General features: G+C 44.3%; 1 protein-coding gene across 8 annotated transcripts in view; it reads right to left on the reverse strand.

The window, feature by feature from the left end:
- TANGO2 (transport and golgi organization 2 homolog) overlaps window positions 1–22,706 on the reverse strand; it is a 185,964-nt gene that overhangs the window by 51,695 nt on the left and 111,563 nt on the right. For 6 of the 8 annotated variants that reach the window (XM_072599765.1, XM_072599767.1, XM_072599773.1 and 3 more), the window contains 3 exons: window positions 18,416–18,504; window positions 3,168–3,287; window positions 1,256–1,370 (listed from right to left, as the gene is read on the reverse strand). In XM_072599765.1, the coding sequence (XP_072455866.1) occupies window positions 1,256–1,370; window positions 3,168–3,287; window positions 18,416–18,504 (324 nt within the window). The remainder of the gene's footprint in view (window positions 1–1,255; window positions 1,371–3,167; window positions 3,288–18,415; window positions 18,505–22,706) is intronic. The other 2 variants (XM_072599771.1, XM_072599770.1) reach the window with 1 other exon arrangement.

A 22,706-nucleotide genomic window follows, 5' to 3' on the forward strand; every position in this document is an offset into this window, starting at 1 on the left:
AAGCATCTGTGAAGCACCTGTGTGTTTGAGCTTCTCCTGTAGCCCAACGTGAGCTGAAGAGCTGTGCCCTCTTCTGCCCAAAGAGAAGAGCTGCTTCCACTCCAGCCTTAGAAGGAGAGAGAATTCACAAGCCCTGGTAGTGCCATCAGGGCCCTTGAGGCCATGGGCAAATGTCCTCCTTTTGGCTGGAGCTTAGACTTGCCCCTAAAGGAAAGTTGAGCAGGCTGACCTCACAGGACTGGTGCCAGACTCCCATGGAAAGAAGGCTTTGTGACCTGGAAATCATCACCATAGATGTGAGAAGGCCTGATCATGGCTGGTGTGGAGGACCAAGGGAAGTAGCCCCTCCCCTAGGAAGGATCAGTAAGGTGGGCTTCACTTCCCTTTGCAGCCGACAACCCCCTGCTAACAGGGGTGACGTAGAGGGCACCTGATTCTCAGAGTTCTCTGTTTCTGTTTCTGACTTCCCTATCAGGCTGTGAGCTGAAGGAGGCCTGAGGTCATCAGGGGCTGGGGATGCTCTGGAAGACACTGAGTTAGCGGCAGCTTTAGCCAGGGAAAGTTTGGGGTTTTACTTGTGCTGACTTGATGTTTCCTCTTTAGTCTTATGGCTCTCCTGGCACCCCAGAAATCAATGAAGGTGAAGCAGTAATTGAGGAGAGGATCAAGAAAAGCTCTTGAGGATGCTAATTGGAAAAAAAATCAGACTTTAAGGCGCAAACAGAAAAACTCTAAACATCATTGCCAAAGGAGAACTGGAAAGGACCAAACGGGCTGGCTGGGGGAAGAGGAGAGCGAGTGCTGGCTCACATCTAGACGGGGAGAACCAGGACAGGAGAAGAATGCTCTGGGCCTGTGAGGGTCTCTTTAGGCCTCCCCCCATCCCGGCTCTGCCCCCTGAACCCCAGCATCTGAAGGATGGTCCTCACTCTGTTGGCCCTGGAGAAGCAAGGAGAAGTCTGCAAAGAGCAAATTTAAGTGATGGGCAAATCTCCCTAGTGATGAGCACTTTTCTGGGGAGGACCTTGTGGGAGGGATTCCTGGTCACATGTGGAGTTCCTGGGCAGGCAGAGATTGTGGGATCTTCCTCTCCTGCTTGGTCTAAGTGCCCCTTCCTTGGATATTTTGGCTGACCAGGGAAAGCAGGAAGAGTGTGGAGGCAGAGCATGGCCCTGTCCCTGTGGGCCACTCTGCTGCCACCTCCCCTCGCCAGTCCCCCTATCCTTTGTTGAGCTTGTTCGCCATACAAACTTACTTTAAATCTGCAGCTATCAAATTGAACCCATTATACAGGTGTCCTTCTGAGGAGATCTTCTTCAGGTAGGAGAAGCTGTCCACGTCTGCAGTTAGGAAGTGGGTTACGAGCTCACCTATGGGCAAGGAAAGAACAAAATGAACCAGCAGAACTCTGAGACACCCCTGCCTTTCCCAATAACCCAGATAAAGCAGGCAGAGCTGGGACACAGGGAGTAAGGGGGCTAACAGGACCCGAGATTCAGAGTCGGAAAAGACTTTAGAAGCTCACTGAGTTCATCTGCCTTGCACTACAGAAGGAAAGTGGAAGCCCAAGAGGCAGTTGAGATACTTCCAAGGAACAGTATGGCCATTTCAGTGGTAGCACAGTGAGACACTTACATTTGTCTAGTTCTTGAGACTTTCTAAAGAGCTTTGTCTCTTCTCTGATTCTCCTAACAACCCTGGGATATTGGCAGAGGAGGGATAATTATACCCATTTTGTAGATGAGGATACAGGTTGAGAGGGCTGGGCTGACTTGTGGGGTCCTCCACTAGGTGACAGAATCAGGTCTTACAAGCTGGCCCCGAGGCCTAGCTGGCCTTCCACTTATAAATCCAGGATTCCTAAGGAGGGGACCAAGAAATAGTTTTCCTAGAAGAAAAGCAGCTGCCAAGGTCTGAGGCCTTGGCTGCTCTGATTCAGAAAAGAACAAGGAAATCCCCAAGGGACCAGAACATCTCTTCTCCTCTCTCTTCCCTCCTTAGCTTGGGCATTCTTTCATTCTGCCTTTGAGATGACCAGTACAAACTGTAAAATATATTCACTAAGAGTGCGTAATGCCAAATATCTCAAAGTGCTTGTAAGGATTCTTGAAGGGTACCAAGGCCTTTAGAGAGGAGCTGGTGTAGATACCAGGACACGGTTGGGAAGCCTGGCACGAGACCTGCTCCTCATAGCTCTGAGCCCCCAGATAGGCACTGCAAAGGCATTCCAGATGGGGTCTTTAGAGATACTAGTGAGGAGGAGAGGGCCTGAGGCACAAAGGCTGCAGATGTGGTGACCTGAAATGGACATATCCCTGCAAGGTCAGTGCAGTGAGTGGTGGGAGAGTAAGGGGACACAGGCTGCAAGGAATGGGGTGGCTGCAGTCTGCTCTTGGCTCTCTTGAAACAACTCAAGGAGCCTACAAGTGATGTCATTGGTGTAGCCTGAGGCTTTGGCTGCTCCCGAGTTCCTATCCACAGTGTGTAGCTGTATGGGAAATGACCAGCAATGGAGCTTCATGTCTGATGCATTCTAGCTTCCTTTGGCTGATTATAGAGTGGTGCAGCGGACAGAGCATCAGGCCTTGAGTCAGGAAGACCTGAATTCAAATCCAGGCTCAGGCATTTGTTAGCAGTGTGACCCTGGGCAAGTCACTTCAACTTACCGTCTGCCTCAGTTTCCATCTGTAAATAAAAGGAGGGGGTTGGACTCGATTACTCCAAGGTACCTTCCAGTTCTGAATCTATGATGGTGTACACCTGTATCACTGAGGGTGCTTCACCTAGGTCCCGCCCTTAGATCAGGGTACTGCCAATGACATAATACCTTAATAACTTGGGCTGACAGAATATAGGAAAGAGTTTTGGTTTTTTTTAAAGGAGTTGAAGCAGTCCACGATATAATAGAAAAAGCACTGGCCTTGTGTTCCAGAGAGAATGGTGACTCACATCTTCACTCTGACGTATGTTAGGTGTGCGGCCATGGGCCTGTGTCCCCATCTGGAAAAGAGGATCTAACAGCACCTAAAGGATGTGTCTCACGGGGAACAATGAGGTGTAAAGTGGGTCGTAAACTCTTAAACAGCATCTTAATGCCCACTATTATTAGAAGCCTTATTATTTTTATTTTTTTTAACAATACGCACTGCCATCCACTGCCATCGTACCTCGGCCTTTGGCATCTTTATCGATCTTTGGTTGCATGTAATTTGTCAGGGCTGCCAGCTTTCCTTTCTTATTGATCCCAAGCCATGAGCCTCCTTCTTTACCTTCTTCCATATCGAGACCTGTATCAAACAATAAGAGGGGTAAAGACATCAGCTGTAACAAAATGCTGCAAAGAGGGCTCTCCCCGGCTCAGACACAGTGACCTAAGACATCGCCATTCTGCACACCAAATGCAATGCAGCCAAGCCCGGGAGGAATCAGAGCTGACAACTTCGCTGCTGCCTTGCTGGGTTCCTGTGGGTAATGGCAGCTACAGGCACTGGTGTGAGAGGGAAGACCCCCTTAGCAGGGTCAGTGTTTTCTCACTGGTAAAGTAATGGGATTGACCTTGATGGTCTCAAGGTCCCTAGCTGCTCTCTCAGATCAGACTGTGATTCTCTAACCTGCCTCCCCTGCCTCTGCCATGAGGGGAGAACCACTAGGTGAGCACCACTGAAAGGGGGCAGTTGGCCTCCAGTATTGTCTAGGTTAGCAAACTAACTAGAGCAGACCTGCACAACTTGGAAGTTGGTGGGGGCCAAAATTAAAACAGGGTGAACGTCTTCGGGCCACAGATAGGTTAGGCTAGAGACAGACTAACCATGCTTGGCTGCTGCAGGTCATGTCATAAATAGGGGAGAGTGCACCCTGGCAACCCCACCTTGTTCCTGGGCTGCCTGACATCCTTTTGGTGGGTCACATGTGGTCTGTGGGCCTGAATCAGACATTCCATGCAATAAACATGGTGAGTAAAGATGACTGAAACATTTTAAAGATTAAAGTGTGTTTTATAAAAAGAATGAAATCCAGAACTTTCATTAGGACTGTATGTAGGTTCAATTTAAGATATGGCGGAGCTCCAAAGTATGGCTGCAGAGCCTTGTGTACACAGTGGGTGCTTCCTGGTTGTTGTTTTTGTGCTTGAACAGGACCAAAATGACATCACTAGGTACCGTGTGTCTGCCTGTGGCTGATCCTCTACCTCTGATCCTCTAGGTTGGTCACAAATAGTCCATATGAACATTTGGAGGGGAGATGTTTCTAAATTCGCGCATCACGTCTCTTTTGAGTTATTTTAATCCTGCTTTACTCATAGAACACAGTGCCTTCTTTGATGTGGGTATACCATGCTAGGTGGTCCTGTGCCAGAGTCTCCTCAGAGAGACCTTGAGAGTGTCCTTCTGACCTCCACGTGGGCACTTGCCTTGTGTGAGTTTTCAGTAAAGTAGTCTTTTAGGCAAACATAAATTTGGCATTCAAACAGTGTGGCCAGCACCTTGGAATTGGGCTTTCTGCAGCACAGTCTGAATGCTTGTCAGTTCAACTCGAGAGAGAACCTCAGTGTCCAATACCCTATCTTGCCAGGTGATCCTCAGAATCTTTCTAAGACAGTTCAGATGGAAGCGATTCAGTTTCCTGGCATGGCGCTGGTAGACTGTCCAGGTTTCACAGGCATACAACAATGAGGTCAGCACAACGGCTCTGTAGACCTTCAGTTTGGTAGTCAGTCTAATACCTCTTCTCTCCCACACTCCCTTGGAGCCTCCCAAACACTGAGCTAGCTCTGGCAATGCTGCATCAACCTCGTTGTCAATGCGTACATCTCTGGAAAGTACACTACCGAGGTCAGTGAACTTACGCTTTATAAATGTAGAATGAATCAAGGACTAGATCATTTATTTCTCCAATGCTCACAGAGCTGTGATTTCACTAATATGGGCCCCTTGCAGACATGGCAGCCTCCCTGAGCTAGGCTAGGTCTCTGGTAATAGAGTCACTGTTCAGGGCTGGGTCCTCCTTCTGGCCCTGGCAAATCTGGAGGAGTTGCCATGGGTGGTTCTCCTTCATGACAACCTTCCAAGATCTGTAAGCCCAGGGTCTATGCCAGGATGAGGTGTCAGAATGAGACTTTTATGGATGTATACCCTCTAATTAGACAGTGCTTAAGGTCACAGAGCAGTCCCATCAACTTTCAAGAGTGTAATAAAATAGGCCCCATGCTGTCTCTCACTCACTTCTCAGCTATGACTGTGGCTGCAGAAGAGCTGTGTGTGTATGCCACAGGAATCCAACCATCACTTCCCTGGAGCCCAAGGACAAAGGATGCCTGCAAGATCACAGGACAAATGAAGAGCTCTTCAGAGGCTTGGAGGTGGCTAATGTCCTGGAAATGCTTTATCACATGGGAGGGTGACGTGGCAGGGATGATTCAGAGAGGATCACAAATGGCCCCCTACAAGGTCTACAGCTCCATGCAGTGAGCTGGTGGCCCAGCTGATCAGGTAGAGACACAACACATGAGAAGAGGATTCCCTAGCATCCTGCTCTTGCGTTGCCCAATGTACCTGGATGAACGAGCATGTGAATGAGTGAATGCATGGATGAAGTTCCAGGTGCCAAAGACAATAATCATCCTTCATTCAAGGAAGACCAATGACATCACAGGGTGATATCTTGACTTGCACATGAAGTAGATTTAAGTGAGGCAGAGCTGCACAAAGTCCTCAGTAGATTTAAGTGAGGCAGAGCTGTACAAAGTCCTCGGCCTCACTCTTTATTCCAGAGTCATCGGAATCCAATGACAAGACAAGTCAGGGTGACTGGAGCTGGCCTAGGATACAGTGGACCTTTGCATTTTCGATGCTTGACCAAACTCCAAATATTCCAAGGCACCTGCTTCAGTCACTTTCATGACTGTTGGAACAAACTGTTTTCATCCACTTATTCCCACCAGAAGTCTTCACATGCTTGGGGCAGACACCCCCCACCCCAACCCACCTACATGTTTGAGGACTGTTGGTTAACCTCAACCTGATTTAGCCCATCTGCCAAGACACTTTTACCATGGTGTGGCCACTGTGCATGCCCTAGCTTCTTGGAGTCACAGGTAAGAGCTGGGTGACAGGTGGGTACCAAAGGTGGATGAGTATCCCTCACACCAAAGGTGCTGGTCCTTCTCGAGCACCACACATCTAACATACATAGACTGCACACTAGGAAGCTATAATGGTGAGTCTCCCCTACAGGCACAGTTATTAGGGGGTAGCCAGGGAGCAGAGCTCTGAAGGCTTTCCCTAAAAACAAGGAGGCCATGTTTCCATTTGCTTCTTAGATTGGACTGAGTATCTCCATTCCAGGTTAAAGTGGGAATCTGTGCCAAGAGAAAGCTAGATGGACAGAAGTTTGCTAAGCAGCCAACTTGGCAGTAATGCAGTGCTGACATTGAGGGATGACGCCGGAAAAGAAAAGCATCCTCAGAAACAAAGGGGCTCCCAGCATGCCACACACCACCCCATGGACTCAAGTGAAATGCTTCTTATCTTTCTCCTTCCCAATTCCCTTATTTTATTTTTAAAAATAGACTTTATTGCTTTCTTTTGCTTTCCCATCATCTAGATTTCTCTTTGTAGGTTTCCTCTTTCCCCTCCCATCCCTTATAAATTACAAAGACTTTTTTAAAAAGGGAAAAAAAATCTGTACAACCCATCAATTCACGTGACATGATATGTAACATTCCACAGCTGTGGACCCTCCCTTTTCACAACAGTCAGCTTTGCTTATTTTATGGTGGTTGTTTTCCTTTTACATTGGGATTGTCCCTGGGTATGTTATTCTCCTGGCTCTCCTGGCTTCTCTTTGCATCAGTTCATTTCAGTTTTTCCATGCTTTTCTGTATTCATCACGCTCATCGTTTCTTCCGACAATGGTCCACTACAGTCATGTACCATGACTTGTTCAGTCACCCCCCAACCAACGGGCATCTGCTTTGGTTCCAGTTCTTTGCTGTCACAAAAAGCAATGCTATAAACATTTTAGGGTACATGGAGTCTTTCATTTTGTCAATGACTTCCTTGAGGTATATCCCTAAAGGCAGAATTCTCTAGGTTAAAGGGCATGAGCATTTTAGACATTTATTTGCATAATTCCCAACTGTTTTCCAGAATGGTTGTGCCAATTCACAGTTCTAACAGCTGTTCTTAGAAGTGTGAATTAGTGCAACTATTCTGGAAAGCAATTTGGAATTATGCAAATAAATTCTACCTATATCACAGCGATTCTACCATGGACTCTTTCTGTCTTTTGTCATCTTTGCCAATTTTTCTGAGAGTTTTTAATGGACATTTCTTTTATTATTTGTGAAATGAAGTGTTCTTTCATATAGTTAATAACTGGTGATTCTTTTTTTCCAGGACTCTTTATTCATCCCTTTGACTACTTCTCTGTCAGGAAATGGCTTTAACTTTGTCATTTTCATCGAGGATATCACCATCCTTCTCCCAGATTCACAACCTTGGAGTCATCCTTAACTTTTCCTTCTCTCTCTCATGCTCTATATCCAATTAATAACAGCAAATTTGATTGACTAACCTCAATAACATCTCTAGCATCCTTCTCTCCCTCATACTACAAGCACTCTGGTTCAGGTTCTCATGACCTCTTACCGGAATTTACTGCAATCATCTTCTAATGCATCTGCTTTCCAGACTCTCCCTTCTCCAATTCATTTTTCACATAGCTACTGAACTGAATTATGGGATCACAGATCTGAAGTAGGGAGGTATCTTTGCTCAGCAGCTACACGGTCCAACCCGTCCCTACAAAAGTCTCCACCAGAGCAATAGGAATTGTTTGTTTGATAACTTCCAACATTTCAGATGACTTCAGATGGACAGTTTTCATTGTCAGGAATTTTCACTTTGCCTTGTTGTAACTTTCATTCCTGAAGGACGAATCATAGGATCATGGATTAAAGCTGAAATGGACCACAGAAGTCTTCTCGTTCAAACTAGTAATTATCCCAATGAAGGTACTGAGGCCTAGAGGAGGTCAGTGACTTGTCCAAGGTCACACAAGCTAGTAAGTGGTGGATCTGAACCCAAGGATCCCAGCTCCACATCTGACCACATCATTCCTTTTGCCTCTCTCTGTCTGGCATTAAAGTCCTTTCCATCTGGCCTCGATGATCTTTCTGGGCTTTTTCCTATTGTGCCCCTCCCCTGCCCCCCACCATGGACTCTCTGCCAGTCAGAGCAGCCTCTGTACTGTTTCCAATACACAACATTCCACACAGCTCACCTTCAAATCTTTGCCCAAGCTGTTTCCTATTCTTGGAATGCCCTCCCTTCTAACCTCTGCCTTTCAGAATCTCAGCCTCTGACACAAGGCCATTTTTTCTATCCCCTCAGGGGCCAGTGCTCCCTCCCTCATCTGTATTCCTATCAGGCTGGATCCCTTCCAATAGAATATAAGCCTTTTGAGGCCAGGGGCATTTTCATTTTGGTCCTTATTTTCACAGTGCCTAGCATAGTGAAGTAGATCCATAATAAATTCTTATAGATTTGAAACTGAAATGAATCCTCTCACAGAAAATACAACACAAACCCAAGGATGGCTGACTTCTTTCAGGTATTATTTGACATGAGAAAACACTGGTAAAGAAGGTGGACTTAATGGGATGTGCTCCTGCAATGCAGCCCTGTGCAGGGTATAGAGAAAGGGCAGGAAACTCCTCATAACATTCATTACATTGTGGGGATTCATGTGTCAAAATAGGGTCCATTTAAAGAGATGAAGTGGGTAAAGTTCACCAACATTCATGCAATAGGGTAATATTTTTATCCTTGGTGCTCAGACTCCTTGTCTAATATTCATCCCAGAGTTTTGTAACAGGCTATAATCCTTTTCTTGACAACTGATGACAGCATTCTTGCCTTGACCTTGCATTCTTGACTCATCCAGGTCACTAGAGGAAGAGCTGGTGTTGGTACTACCTTTCATTGCTGCCCATCAGAAAAAATAACACAAGGGTGTGGGATGGCAAGACCTCTACTCAAATTGACTACTTGGAGGCATCTCAAGATAAAAACAGAATGTCCTTTATTTGGTTCTCGCGAGAAGTGGGTGTCACCCTCCCCAGACAAGTCTGGAGAAGGGAGGCCCAGTACAGAAGCGGAAACATGGTTATATAGCTAAAAACCACAAACCCATCCCCTTTACCCTTTTGGTCAAGAGTCTGAGCAAGCAACGTATTTTCAGAAATTTGTCCCAGACACAAAGAATTGAGGAAGAGACTGAATAGACATCTCCCCTATTTGGCAAAAGGTCTAGATTGTACAGTATGATTAGGAAATGGGTTAAACAAATCTGGGGAGAGGGGCAACAGGTGGTTTCACAACTTCAGGTTCTGAGAAATTGAAACTCAGACCTGGAGTCTGATCTACTTCAGATTTAAGTTCTTGAGAAGTTTTCACTAGCTATCACGCTCACAAGGAACAAAGGCATGAGGGTCTCAGGATAATCTTATGGCTGAAGCTAAACAGTCACGTATGTATATTTGGGGCCACATATTCAAAGGATTCTATTATACCCCAATCATATTTAATGAGAAAAAGTTGAATTTATGAGCCAGAAAAACTCCTGTTCTTCTCACCAGCTTCAAACAGAAAAAAAAAGGAACTTAACCCCCTCTCCCTCACCCTCACATCAAAGATCGATTTTGATGTTCTGCCACCTTGCTATGGGTGACCAGCTGATTAAAATTCAGATTTGTCTCATCAAAGGGCCACTTGAGTTGGTAGCTTCAGAAGAGGAAGAAGCTGTTTGCCCTGCATCTGGCAGAAATTCAGAGAGATAGTCAGGACCTCAGAAATGAAGGGAGTTGTGTGTGTGTGTATGTGTGTGTGGGGGATTGTGGCAGGGGGGCTCCTTGTCAAGGGGAAGAACAGAGATTCGCAACAAAAAGTCAGGGCAGTTACAATTGTCACTTCAAATAACCCTAACTTCTGGATACTTACCTTTTACTTCACTGGAGAAAGCGGGCTGGGCAAGACTTAAGCTTGTCTTTAAACTAGCATCCAAGTTCACTGGCTTGAGCCATCTGATGTGGGGGGAAGGTACCACCCCGGGTTAGATCAAGCATCCATCTAGACTAGTCTTCCATGGCTGACAGTGATAGAAAAGGGTAGCTAATGAGAGGAGTGCGGTTTCCTTTTCATGATTTCACTGTCAAAAATTAATCGATATGTGCCCAATAGCCAATGGGAAGAGAGGCTAGTGGCTTCCACATTAAAACTGACACCATTCATGGTCTGGTGGGAGGTGAACCTTCTCAAGAGATTGTAATAAATTCCTTTTTGCCTTCTTCCTTGAGAAATATCTGAGTTTAATTTGAGTAAGGGTTGCTGCATCCCACACAATCATTTAATATCATTTTTGGACTTTAATAAGGGTCAAAGCCTGAACTAATCAATCAGACTGCTTTGATTTCCTCTAAAAATTTCCTGTGTCAGCAACTTCAAAGGCCTATTTATGACAGGATGCCTGCAAACAGAGTGGTGAGATTCTTCTTATCTTGGTATCACAGAGACCCATGCTATATAGTGGAAACCCAGATATCCGGGGATCATAATTTCCAACTGACTCTTGTCAACTGTCTTATCTCAGTGTGTTTACAACTTATTCAACTAAGAAAATCCCTTTCTCATGGTATTGTTAAAAACATATGGAGACCATAAATTTGAAGAATGTTGACATCTTGGGGTTGTCCTAAAACAGATTTAAGCCTGGTCATTCTTGTGTTAGTCAGTCAGAACTTATGTTTTGGCTCCTTGTACAAGTTCACTAGCTCAGACTAGCTCAAAAGGAATAAATAATATGCATTAACACATCACCCAGCCTGTTTGCCTCCTTGAACCAAATTTCCAGATTGACACCCATGTACATGTCCTGAAGGAAGGCAATTGGGGTGGCAGAGAGAGGTTACTGTGTGACCTAGTGGAATGTTAGCCTAAGCTGCTAAGTACAGATTTAGATTCTACTGGCACAGGCTGGTGGGCTGGCTAGGGCTGGACCACAAGACCCCATTGTTCCTAAACAATGGCTTGTGGGTTTACTGATCCATGGAAGCCTAATTATGGGGCCAACTAATTCTATTGTAAGTAAAACAACACTCAAATGGAGCTTGTTGCATTCCAGTACAGCAAACAGCCTACAGTTACAACCACTACAAATGTTTAGGATCTTATGGAGGAGGAGGAAGAACCTAGTTTAAAATCATTCATCTTTTCAAATACAGATTCATGAATGGAGATTTCCTTCCCAAGGTGTAGGTCCCTCCCCCTCTAGCTCCTCATGGCTTTCCCCAGTAGTGCCAGCCCAATTCACTGAGAAGACTGAATCTGGCAAGAGCTCCCCAGGCTCCCCTACTTTCAACCTTCACCCACGTTCAAAAGCATTTATTGAGCACCTATTGCATGCAAGGTCCTGGGCATAAACAGATATACAATACAAAATTTCTGCACTCAAAGAGCTTACCATCTGGTGGGGGGGGGGTGTAGGATAAAACATGTACACAAATAAAGATAACACAATGTGGAATGAGACAAGTAGTTGTAAAAGAGTGGTTTAAGGAAAGTGCCCTTGAAGTACAAGAGAGAAATTCCTTCTTGCCCGCTTGACCAGAAAAGGGATCAAGTTGGTGTTAAAGGATGGGTAGGATTTTGACAGCCAAAGATTAGAGGCAGGAGCAATTAGAGGAGTTACAGTGCAGCGGGCTGCCTTGAGGGCATCCCTGAAGATCCTGCAGTAGAGGCTACTGCATGTGCTGGTAAACATTTAACTACCAACTCTCTGAGGGGAAAATGTACACATGCCACACTTTTCCATCGAATTTGTGTTATTACCAGTTTCTTCATTGCTTTCTTAAACCTAGACGATCAACGAAACAATAAATCAAGCCCTGATTTGTTGGGTTTGCCAATTTCAGAGGCACAAATGCTCACACTGAAAATTTACCAGTTGGCTCCAAGCTGACTCCAGCATATCCTTGAAAAGCTAGAAGGTCACTTCTCTGGGACAGGGGATTCCAGGTCAGGTATGAGTCAGGACTGGACAGTCCGAGGTCCTGCTTAACTCAGAGCAGTTGTGATTGTAGGTGGAAGATAAGTAAGCTCATGAGCAAAGGCACAAAGCTGTCTCTGAAAAGGTGTCACTTGGTCAGGGAAGAGTCCGCAGTCTTATACTGCATAGGGTTTCTAAAGGAAGGAGAAAAAGCTAGAAAGATAGGTTGAGGCCAGCATACAGAGTGTCTAGAATGTTAGGCAGAGTTTGGGTTTTCTTTTATATGACAGGTAATCTTAAAGTTGAAAGGGATTTAGGAAGTAGGAGTCAATGAAGGAAAATAATCCAAGTTGTGGGTAGCAGTGTGTAGGTGGATGAACAGGAGAAAGCATCAGTCACAGAGTCAGAATTCTGAAATGTCAGAGCCAGAGACTGAAGACAACATTTAGGCTAAAATATTGAAGAAAAAGGAGTAGGATGAAAACTATGCTATCTCGTTTCACTTGCACTAATGAATCTTAGTGGACACAAAAGCCAGTGTTTTGGGGGGAAAATGCTTGTGAATAGGGGACTAGAGGGGACTGCTATGGCCACCACAGAATCCAACCAGGTCCAAACAAAGATCCTTGCTGTAAAATGCTCATCCTATGGGTATTCAGGCTTTGTTGAGGACTTCTGTGGAGGAGATGGTGGTACTTTCCTGGGTCACCCACTCCCCTTGGACCAGCTCTCATTGGGAGGATATTTTTCTAACCCTACAGACCCCTCCCCAAGCCATTTTGAACCCTAAGACCTGAGAAAAGCCTAAAACCTGGATTGGCCAATCAGGAGAGGCATTGTGGCCTACTCTGAGCTTTATTTACCATAATGCTTTGCAATACTCTAGCATAATAGACATGCCCTTGCTCTCTGAGTGAATTCAAAATGCCCCTCCCTGTGTCAACACTACAGGGCCAGGTGAAGCTGAGCAAAGCACTCTTTTGTCAATGACTACCAAGGTCAAGGCACCTTGACCATACACTACCTTGAATGATGGGACTTTTCTTATCTTATGTTTATGGACATATACTATGTTATGTCATGCTAATGGTAAAGGAAACACAGATATCTTGGGTTGTAATTTCAAATGACACTTACTGCATTTACAACCTATTCAATTAAGAAAATTCCTTTCTCGTATTATGGTTAAACATATATGGAGATCATAAATTTGAGTGACACAGACATTCTAAAACGTATTTAAGACTTCTCATTCTTTTATCAGACAGTCAAAATTTAAGTTTTGGCTCCATGTACATGTATCTGCTAGCTTTGAGGGAATAAACAACATGAATTTATTTATCACCTAGCCTATCTGCCTCTTTTTAACCAAACTTTCAGGCTGACAGCCCGTGCGTGGACCTTTCGGCACCTTCCCCAAACACTTGTGGCCCCCTCCCTGTACCAACCCAAGCATTTGAAGGTATTCCTCCATCCCCCACCCTCATCACCACACCAGCTCTTTTTCAAGCTTACTTATTTTTATCTTTATCCTCATCCTCATCGCTGGGTCCGTCCCTCCTCAGGTGAGGTACACTAGAGGCCCTTCCCCATGCTGGCAGCCCTCCTTTGAATGCCGTCTATCTCACTAATGTCTCTTTAAAACCAAGGACAGAGCAGTGAACACATACTCCAGGTAGTGTGCTCCATTTGACCAGGGCTGAATACACCGGTACCATGTCCTCTTTTTCCAGATCCAAACCACAATGGCATTAGGGTTTTGGCTGCCACGTCCCACTGATGATTCACTGAACTTGCAGTCCACTAAAATCCTCAGACCTTCTTCAGACAACCTGCTATCTACCTCTGCCTCCCCATCAGGAATTTGTGAAGCTGATTGTTGGGACTTTAAGCGAAAGGTTGTGCATTTATTTGTATTCAATATTACCTTCATTTTGTTCAACGCTTTGGCTTATCAAACTATCTTTTGATCCTGACTCTGTCATCCCCTTGGGTTAATGATCCCTCCCAGGTTGGTGTTATCTGCAGATATCATGAAGATCTTCTGCTTCCATCCAAGTCACTGATATGATGTCAAACATCCCAGAGTCAGGTACAAATCCCTGGGGCACATCGCTGGAGACTGACAAGTGATGTATCAATGGCTGCTCTGTGGGTCCAGACAATCCACCCATTCTGAATCCAATTTACCGGATTTAGGTTTTGTCTAAGTCTCTGAAATTTCTGACAGGAATGTTTTATTAAATGTTAAATATTAAGTTTAATTTAATTAAAGTAAATTAAATATCAAATAAAACTGACTATTTTATTAAATGTTTTACTAAAATCTAGGTAAGCTGCACCTTCAGCATTCCCTTGACCCAGCAGCTTAGTAAGCCTGTCCAGAAAAGAAAAGAGGTGAATTTGGCATGGCCTGTTCTTGCTCTTGACCTGGCCCTCTGAAACCACCCCTTCCTCTTAAGATGTTCACCACGCATCCTTTCAATGATCCAGTCTAGAATTTTTACCAGCATTTGAAGTCAAGCTTGCCCAAGCATAAGACTCGTCTCCACATTTTTTTTTCAGAAAATTGGCACAACTATTTTTTTTGGTCCTATACTCCCACTTCCATTTTCAAGTCTCTCAAACAACACCAGTATTGGCTCAGTAATCATGACCTTTGGCTCCCAAGGATGTAGTTCATGTGGGCTGAGTGCTTTGACTCCCTCACAAGGGCAGCCAGGGGCTCTCTTCCTAGCTCTTTATTTAAGTTGTGGATTAATCATTGGCCATTTTGTACTGTCACTTCCAGGGCAAAGGTCATTGTCCTTGGCAGGGAAAACAGAAACAAAGAAAGGCTGAGCAGTTCTGCCTTCTCTCCATTGTCCGCTGTCATGTGCCCATCTACCTCAAGTGAGAGTCTTGACCCTCCTTTGACCTTTGCTGCAAAAGAGCTAACAAAAAAGCCCTCACCACCAACCCTTCTTGTTCACCTTAATTTCTTTCACTAGCCTTGGATCCCTGTCAGCTTTAGCATCATTGACACTTTTTTACAGGATTAAGTCACACACATCATTATCTTGTTACCTCTCCTTGTTTTTATGTTTTATGTATATGTACGTGTATATATGTATACATGTATGTATGTATGTGTGTGTGTGTATATATATATCTATATATGTATGTTTGTGTGTATACACACACACACCTCCTGCTGGTTTTAAAAAAAATCTTATTAAAATGAACTTATTTTTAAAGCAAGTTTTTATTGACATCTTCTGGTTTTTTTACATCATCATAGCTTTCTTCAATTTCCCTCCCCCTCTTATACCCAGAGAACCATATCATATAGCAAACAGTATTTTTTAAGACAAAAAAAGAAAAAGAGTAAAAAATCAATTCAACCTATAAATACATTGGAAAAGTTCAGAAACATATGCAACATTCACTTGTTGTATGTGTATGTTTTTGCTCTTTTCATTTCCATTGTTGTGATCACTGTATATTTTTCTTTTTGGTTTGGCTGACTTCCCTCTGCATCAGTTCGTATAGACCTTCTCATGCTTCTCTGCATTCATCACATAAGTCATTTGTGTTCTACACTGTGTTCTACACAGTAATATTTCATTACATCGATGTGCCACAGTTCGTTTGGCTGTCCCCCAACGGATGGGCATCTTCTTTGTTTCCAATTCTTTGCCACCACGAAAAGTGCCACTAAACATTTTGGTGTATATGAGAACTTTCTTCTTGTCAGTCACTTCCTTGGGGGTAAAAGCCCAGTAACAGGATCTCTGGGTCAAAAGACTTGGACATTTTAGTTATTTTATTTCATAACTGCTTCCCAAAATGATGATGCCATTTCACAGTTCCACCAACAATGCACCAGTGTGCCTGTCTTTCTACAATCCCTCCTACATTGACTGTTACCATTTTTTGTCGTGTTTGCCAATTTTCAGGGTGTGAGGTGAGACCTCCCAGTTGTTCTGATTGGTATTTCTATGTCTTCTAAAAATCTCAATCAGTTGGGGAATTGCCTATGTAGCCACATGAGTCTCCAAACAACTCTTGTTTTTTTCTCTTCCTTGGAATTGTTTCCCTTTGTATTTTTGGAATGTCATTCTGGAGACTCTCCTATCTCTCCAGGGTCGATGTCCTTGGCAAAATTTTAGCCCCTAAGACTTTATATATGCCTTTGTGATATTCTGATATGACATCCTTCTGATGCCTTTGCACTTTGCATTTACCTTCCTCCTCCTCAATCACAAATCCTAGGAGGATGTGGTGTCCCATTTGGTTCTTAGCTATATCATGTTGGACAAGCCACTTGTCACCTTTCTTAGTTTCCTTTCCCTCATCTGTAAAATCAGGTTGATTGGGATAAGAGGCTCCCAAACTGGAGATCACTTCTGTGCTTGAAATTTCCTCTCGTCTGAGGTTGGGGTGAAGGGCTCAGGGTCAAAAAAATTTGGAGTAAAAGAAGAAACAAAATGTCACATTTCACATGCACTTGGTACATAATTTCCTTTTCAAATTTTTAAAGAAAAAATATCCCCAGCAAGAAAATGTGCTCTCATAAGTCCTACTCTGTATGCATGGAACTCCAGAGTTCCAGGGGGCTGTTTGCCTTGCTTCATTTCATTAAAAAACACAAAAACTCAACAAGTTTTATTGATGCCTTTCAGGATGTCATCCTCAAGCCATGGAACTGGCCTTTCCATTGTGACAAAGAGGAATGAGTGATGATACAGTGATTCTACCTGAGAGTAAATGTCACATTTCACACCTGTAGTCCTCCATCTTTCTGAGAGGAGAGAGGATGTTTTAATTGACTTCTTCCCTGGGAGGAGAGTGGTCATCAGCATTGTTTGGCATCCAATGGCCTGAGAAGGTCTGAACCTCTTCTGTGCTATAGGTCCCCAAGTGAGCTGGTGGAGCCTGGGGATCCCTTCACAGAATCATGTTTACAATAAAACACAGATTGCAACAGAAACCAATTATGTTCAAATATAGTTGTCAAAATATTTTTATAAAAACATAAATTCAGGAACCCCAGGTTAAGAACCCCTCGTTAACCTTACCATGGACCTTGTGTAGCCTGGAAAAGGTCGGCTTATGCTAGAAGGATCTCCAGGGATCTTTTCTACTCTAGGACTGTGGATTCAAGTCAATTCAGAAAGTGTTTATTATGCACTTACTACGGTCAAAGACAGGAACAAAGGCAAAAATGATAAAGGGGCTAAAATTGGCCTGGCATTTAAAGGTCTGCAAAGCACTTGACAAAGATGACTTCATTTTATCCTTAGAACAACTCTAAGAGTTAAGGGCTATTCTTTTTTCATTTGACAGATGAAGAAACTGAGGTTATGGGACTTGTTCAGGGGCACACAGCTGGGGAGTTCCTGAGACAGGACCCAAACGGAGGTCCAGCTCTCTAGCCATGATGCCAACCACCTAACAGCAAACAAAAATGAAAGAGTGGCTCACATTCTACTGGGGAATAATATTCACACCTAGAAGTAAATATTACTTTTTTTGGTTTGTACTTCTGATGTCACTGGTAGAGGGAATATATTATAGCATTACTGAGTAGCCACTGTTCTTAAAATGCCTGCCCTGGAGAGTCACCTCTGATGCTGAGAGGGCACAGGACTTGCCTAGGCTCACACAGCCCTAGCATGCTGGAGGCAGGATGGAGCCTGTGCTGGCTACCACAATCATGCTGGTTTCAACTGCAGACAATAGTAATTTGGGCCAAGGTGGGTGTGGGAGTCAGTAGTAGTTGGGGAGATCATGGAAGGCTTCCTGGGGTGGTGGCAGCACTGAGGCTGAGCTTGAGATGCTAAGAAGGTGAGTGGCTTTGGGAGGAGGAGGGCGCTTGATTTGGATGGGCTGAGTTAATCATGTTGGAGTTCAGCAACAGATAGATACTGATGTACTATGAAAGGCTGATTAGCCCCAGATACATAGATTTCAAAATCAGCTGTGTAGACATGATGAATGAATTCATGGGAGAGAATGAGATCATTGTGGGAGAGAATCCAGAGAAAACATCTAAGGCACAGCCTTAGGGGTCAAGAGGACAAGTAGATGAAGCAGTGGATAAATACTTGTTGAACTGAATTGAACCCAAGGAGCTCAAGGAGCCTTGTTCAGAACTGGAGGAGGCTCACCAGAGAGAAGCAGAGGAAACTGGAGGACAGATGCCTGATGTGGATGGAGTGGCTAGCAGCGAGAGCCAAAAACTCAACAAGGACTTAAACATGGGAAGGTCAGTGCTCTAAGAACATTCTGTGTCAGAGCCCAAGCAAGGGTAACTGTCATCCCCAGATGGCCCCTTTTCCTTGTGGTCCTGGAACAGTCAAACTGAATCACGCATCAGGGAACTTACCACTAAGGATCTCATTGTTGTTGCCCCAGAAATCGGCTAGTTTGGATGGTCGATGGTAGAATTCATCTCTATTTGCTGCTAGAATGAGTCTAAAAAAAAAACACACAGAAAGAGAAATGGAAAGAACCTCTGATTTATCATTTAAATACAAACCGTTGCTCTTCTTAAATTAGCAACTATATTTGGAAATGACTGATTCTTGGAATATATTCCTTTATAGGATCAAAAGACAAAGAGGTCATCTGGTTCAACTCTCTCATTTTATGAAGGGGGGAAGGGAAAGGAAGGAGCATTTATTAAACTGTGTCAGATGCTGGGCTAGGCATCTTACAAACATTATTTCAACTGATCTGCACAATACCCCTGGAAGGCAGGCATTATTATGATCCCCATTTTACAGCTGAGGAAATTGAGGCAGACAGAGGTGAAGTGACTTGCCCAAGGGTCACACAGCTAGTATGTGTGTTCATATGAGGCTGAATTCGAATCCAGTTCTTCCTGACTCCAAGTCCAGTACTGTTCCATTGTGGCGCCACCTGGTGGTCATAGCTGGGAAGCACCAGAAATGACCATGAACCTCAAGCCTAGCACAGTCTTCATCATGCCACATGAATTTCGTTACCAAGCTAGTACAGTATGAAATATAGGTACTTACACACGTCTTTCCATCATCACTTTCTTATATGCTATAGCTATTCATCTAGAGCAGTCAGGAAAGCCCCTTTATCCCAAGTACAGAAGACTACTGGGACACAGATGTTGGATAGAGACACTGAGGTACCCATGGACCGATGGAGAAAATGGACACCCAGAGAAATGTCAGCAGAGTAACAGAGCATGGCAGGAAAGAAAGGATCACATGCAGGGAAGGATGGATTGACATGGCAGGAAGCCACAGAAGTCACATGGTTTGGTTTGGAGGTCCCAGGAGCTGTGAGGGCCATCTGGAGGAGGGTCCACCAATGGAATGGGCAAGTTTGCACAAGTGATATTCTCCAATAGATGATGTTACAATCACTGACTTCAAGGGGCAGACAATACAAGAACTCACCATGTTTATTTGATTTGGTAGGGCCAAATCCCATCTTCAAGGCTCTCCGCCAAGAAGGTACTTCCCATTCATAGATTAAAATTACATAGGATTCAATGAAAGATATAACAAAGAGATAACTTTGAGGACTCTCTGAGTGTTAGAATAAAGGTAGGCATAAACCAGGAAGACAAGATCATCAAAGGCATTTGCTGCTGTCACAGAGGAAGGTTGGTACCAAGAACAAATGGAGGAGGGCTTCCCTCTAGTGGAAGCCCTCCTGATGTTCCTGTCTTCAGGTGACATCATGTTGATCATATCTAGCCCCAGAACAGTGGAAACACTCCAGAATGAGATATTTGAGCCTTCAAAAGAGTTCAATTTGCCTATCCCATGCACAAAGAAAGCCCATGATCTTAATATACAGATAGCTAGACAAGTCAGAGAGCTGATACATCCTGGATAGGCACTGGAGATGGACAAGAACCACATCTAGAATGGAGCCCAAGGCATGGGCCAGGCTGAATGGCATTCGGGAAGGGGCTCCAACAAAGACCTAGTTTCTTGACCTCACTATTCTTCTAATGACACCATCTGGCTGTAGGTCACAGGACACTATGATCTCCAAAGAATTCAGGGAGCAGGTCCTCCAAAGTGCCACAGAGAGGGGCATGGTGAGTGTATCACCAAAGAAGGGGATATTTCTTTTAATGGGTGACTGAGGTACACACAAGCAAAATTAAAATTCAAGATGGTGATGTTGAAGGTTAAGAAGAGGCAGCAGCCTGTTCCTGGGAAAAGATGAAGGCCAGTGAGGGAGTAAGGTCCAGCGGGGTTGACTTCCTACAAAAGATATTCAGGAGGACATGGACCAGAGGTGATTCCGAAGATCCCTGGGGTTTAAGAATTTCAGTTAAAAGAGAACAGAATAGCTTCTTGTTTACCTTGTGGATACTCCCACAGACCCAGTCATTACCTAGTGACCACTCAGTGGCTGCTAAAGTCCTGAAAACAGGTTCCAACCTGTAAATCTTCAATCAGTTGGCATACTATGTGCCAGGCAAGTGGGATAAAAAGTCACAAGTAAGAACGTCCCTGTCCTCAGGGAACCTATGTTTTATTGGTGGTCTACCACCTGTTAATGGAAAAGCCAGTGGAGAAGATAAAGAAAGCCATACTCAGTGACTGGGGAAGAGGGCACTCACAAGTGGAGGAATCAGGAAAGGCTTCCTGAAGGCGGGGACATGGGGGGCTGGAGCTTCTAAGAAGAGGTCCTGAGGAGAGAGAGCATTCTGGGCATGTGACACAAGACAGTGCAGAGGCGAGGTGAAATCGAAAACGTCTATTCAGCAGGAAACAGTAGCAGGGCCTTTTGGCTGGAGGGCAGAGGGCATGATGGGGAATGATGTGTCAGCAATCAGCCAAGGAAGATACAGGCTGGAGTCAGACTGGGAAAGCTTTAAATGGCAGACAGGGGAATTAGTATTTAATCATTGAGGTAATGGGAAGTCACCGACACATCTTGGTTAGGGGTGTGGCACCAGATTTTTAGGAAAATCAATTTGGTAGCAGCGGGAAGGATGGATTCCCAGGTGAGGAATGAGAACACAGGCCAGCAATGGTAGCTGTGGTACCACTGGAAAGAAGGGGAGTTTTCTTTTTCAAACGCTTCAAATGCTCTAACTGATCCAGTAATTCCGCCAACACTAACGATTGCTGCTTTGCGTCTAACTTAATAAAATGAGGAAAAATCACCACAACTTGAAATAATCTGATTTATGACAAAACGGGAGTCATACATTTGGATTTGCTAAAATACTGCCTTACTGGCCACTGAGCAGGAAGAGCTGATGGCTTAGTGGATCTTTGAAAGGAAGTGATCAGTCTTTGGTCTGTCTCTTTCCTCATTTAGAGAATCAGTCAACCCTATTATGTCTTAAGTGGGGTAAGGGAAGAAGGCCACTACCCTTCTCCCAGCACCCACAGAAATGGTGACTGCTCCCATCTGGGACCCCTGACTGCCTTTTCTACTTTCAGTTGCATACTTTCCTGAAATTCAGCATACAACCTTGGAGAAAATCTCATGAGTTTGGGATGCATGAGACCCCTCGGTGGAGCTGACTGATTGGTGGCAGCATCAGAGATGACCACTGACCAGATGATGACTGAAAGCCCTGGTCCCGGTTTGCCAGGAAATATGGATTTACAGGGAGTTGTTTGGTCAGTACGGAGCCGAGGTGAAATATAAAGTGTCTATTTAGTACTCTGGATAAATGCTTCACAGTTTGATAGTTTTAGTCTCAATCTCCTGGAAGAATCTAACAGTAGTAATGTTATTATATCACATTTTAGGCCTTCTGTTTATTTGCATGAATGAGAACCTTGCTTTTTAGCATTTATTTTATGAGAAAGTTGTTCCATATCTGATTTATGTTGCATGTGAATGAATATTGAGTATCTTTCTACCCCTCCTGCTTTGAGGAGTCCCTAACCAGGACCCAAACCTAAGGTTTAAATAATTTTCCCCCAAGGGTTGCATGGAGCAGAGAGTAAGGAGCCAAAACTGTCTCTGAGATGATCAAGCTCACTCCACAACTAAACCCAGGGAGACAATTTACCTCAATCCTCAGCTGAGAGGGACCACTTGGGAAGGGGGAGAAGGGAAAGGGACATACTGGGTGATGATGAGAGGGGGGAAGGAGGTAAAGAAAAAAAGTGAGACGTAATGAAATGAAGTCATGTCACAATAAATTCAGCGTCTGTGTACTGTGTGGTGGGCATTGCTCAATAATTCAGGAACATTAATTTCTGAGTTATTTTCGAGATAGTTGTAAAAGAATACAAAAGCAGAAGCAATGGTCTGGCTGACTGGTTTCTAGTTACCCAGTGGTTTTGTTAAAGTAGTAATTCAGAGGTAAGCAAATTAAACACAAGACAAGTCACGCCTTTCCAAATGCAGACACTTGTTAGCAACCATTTCAGCAAAAGAACCTTTGCAAACCACAAAGTGCAATAATGACTGGGAAAATGCCCAAGAAAGCTTAGTTGATCCTCGGCGCACACCCAGAAATTAAGTGATGAAAGGAGGAGATGATCAAGATTTCTGGTTGCTGCAATTAATTTTAATTATTTAAATAACTAATCCACTATAAATTCATCCCCTGGAAACACAAGAACCACTCCCTAAGTGCCGGACGTGACCTTGGGATGATGTGGTGGGGCTGACTCAGCATGGCCTCATCATTACCACAGAACTCAGCC

This window comes from Notamacropus eugenii, chromosome 4 (assembly GCF_028372415.1).
Source record: "Notamacropus eugenii isolate mMacEug1 chromosome 4, mMacEug1.pri_v2, whole genome shotgun sequence".
NCBI lineage: Eukaryota > Metazoa > Chordata > Mammalia > Diprotodontia > Macropodidae > Notamacropus > Notamacropus eugenii.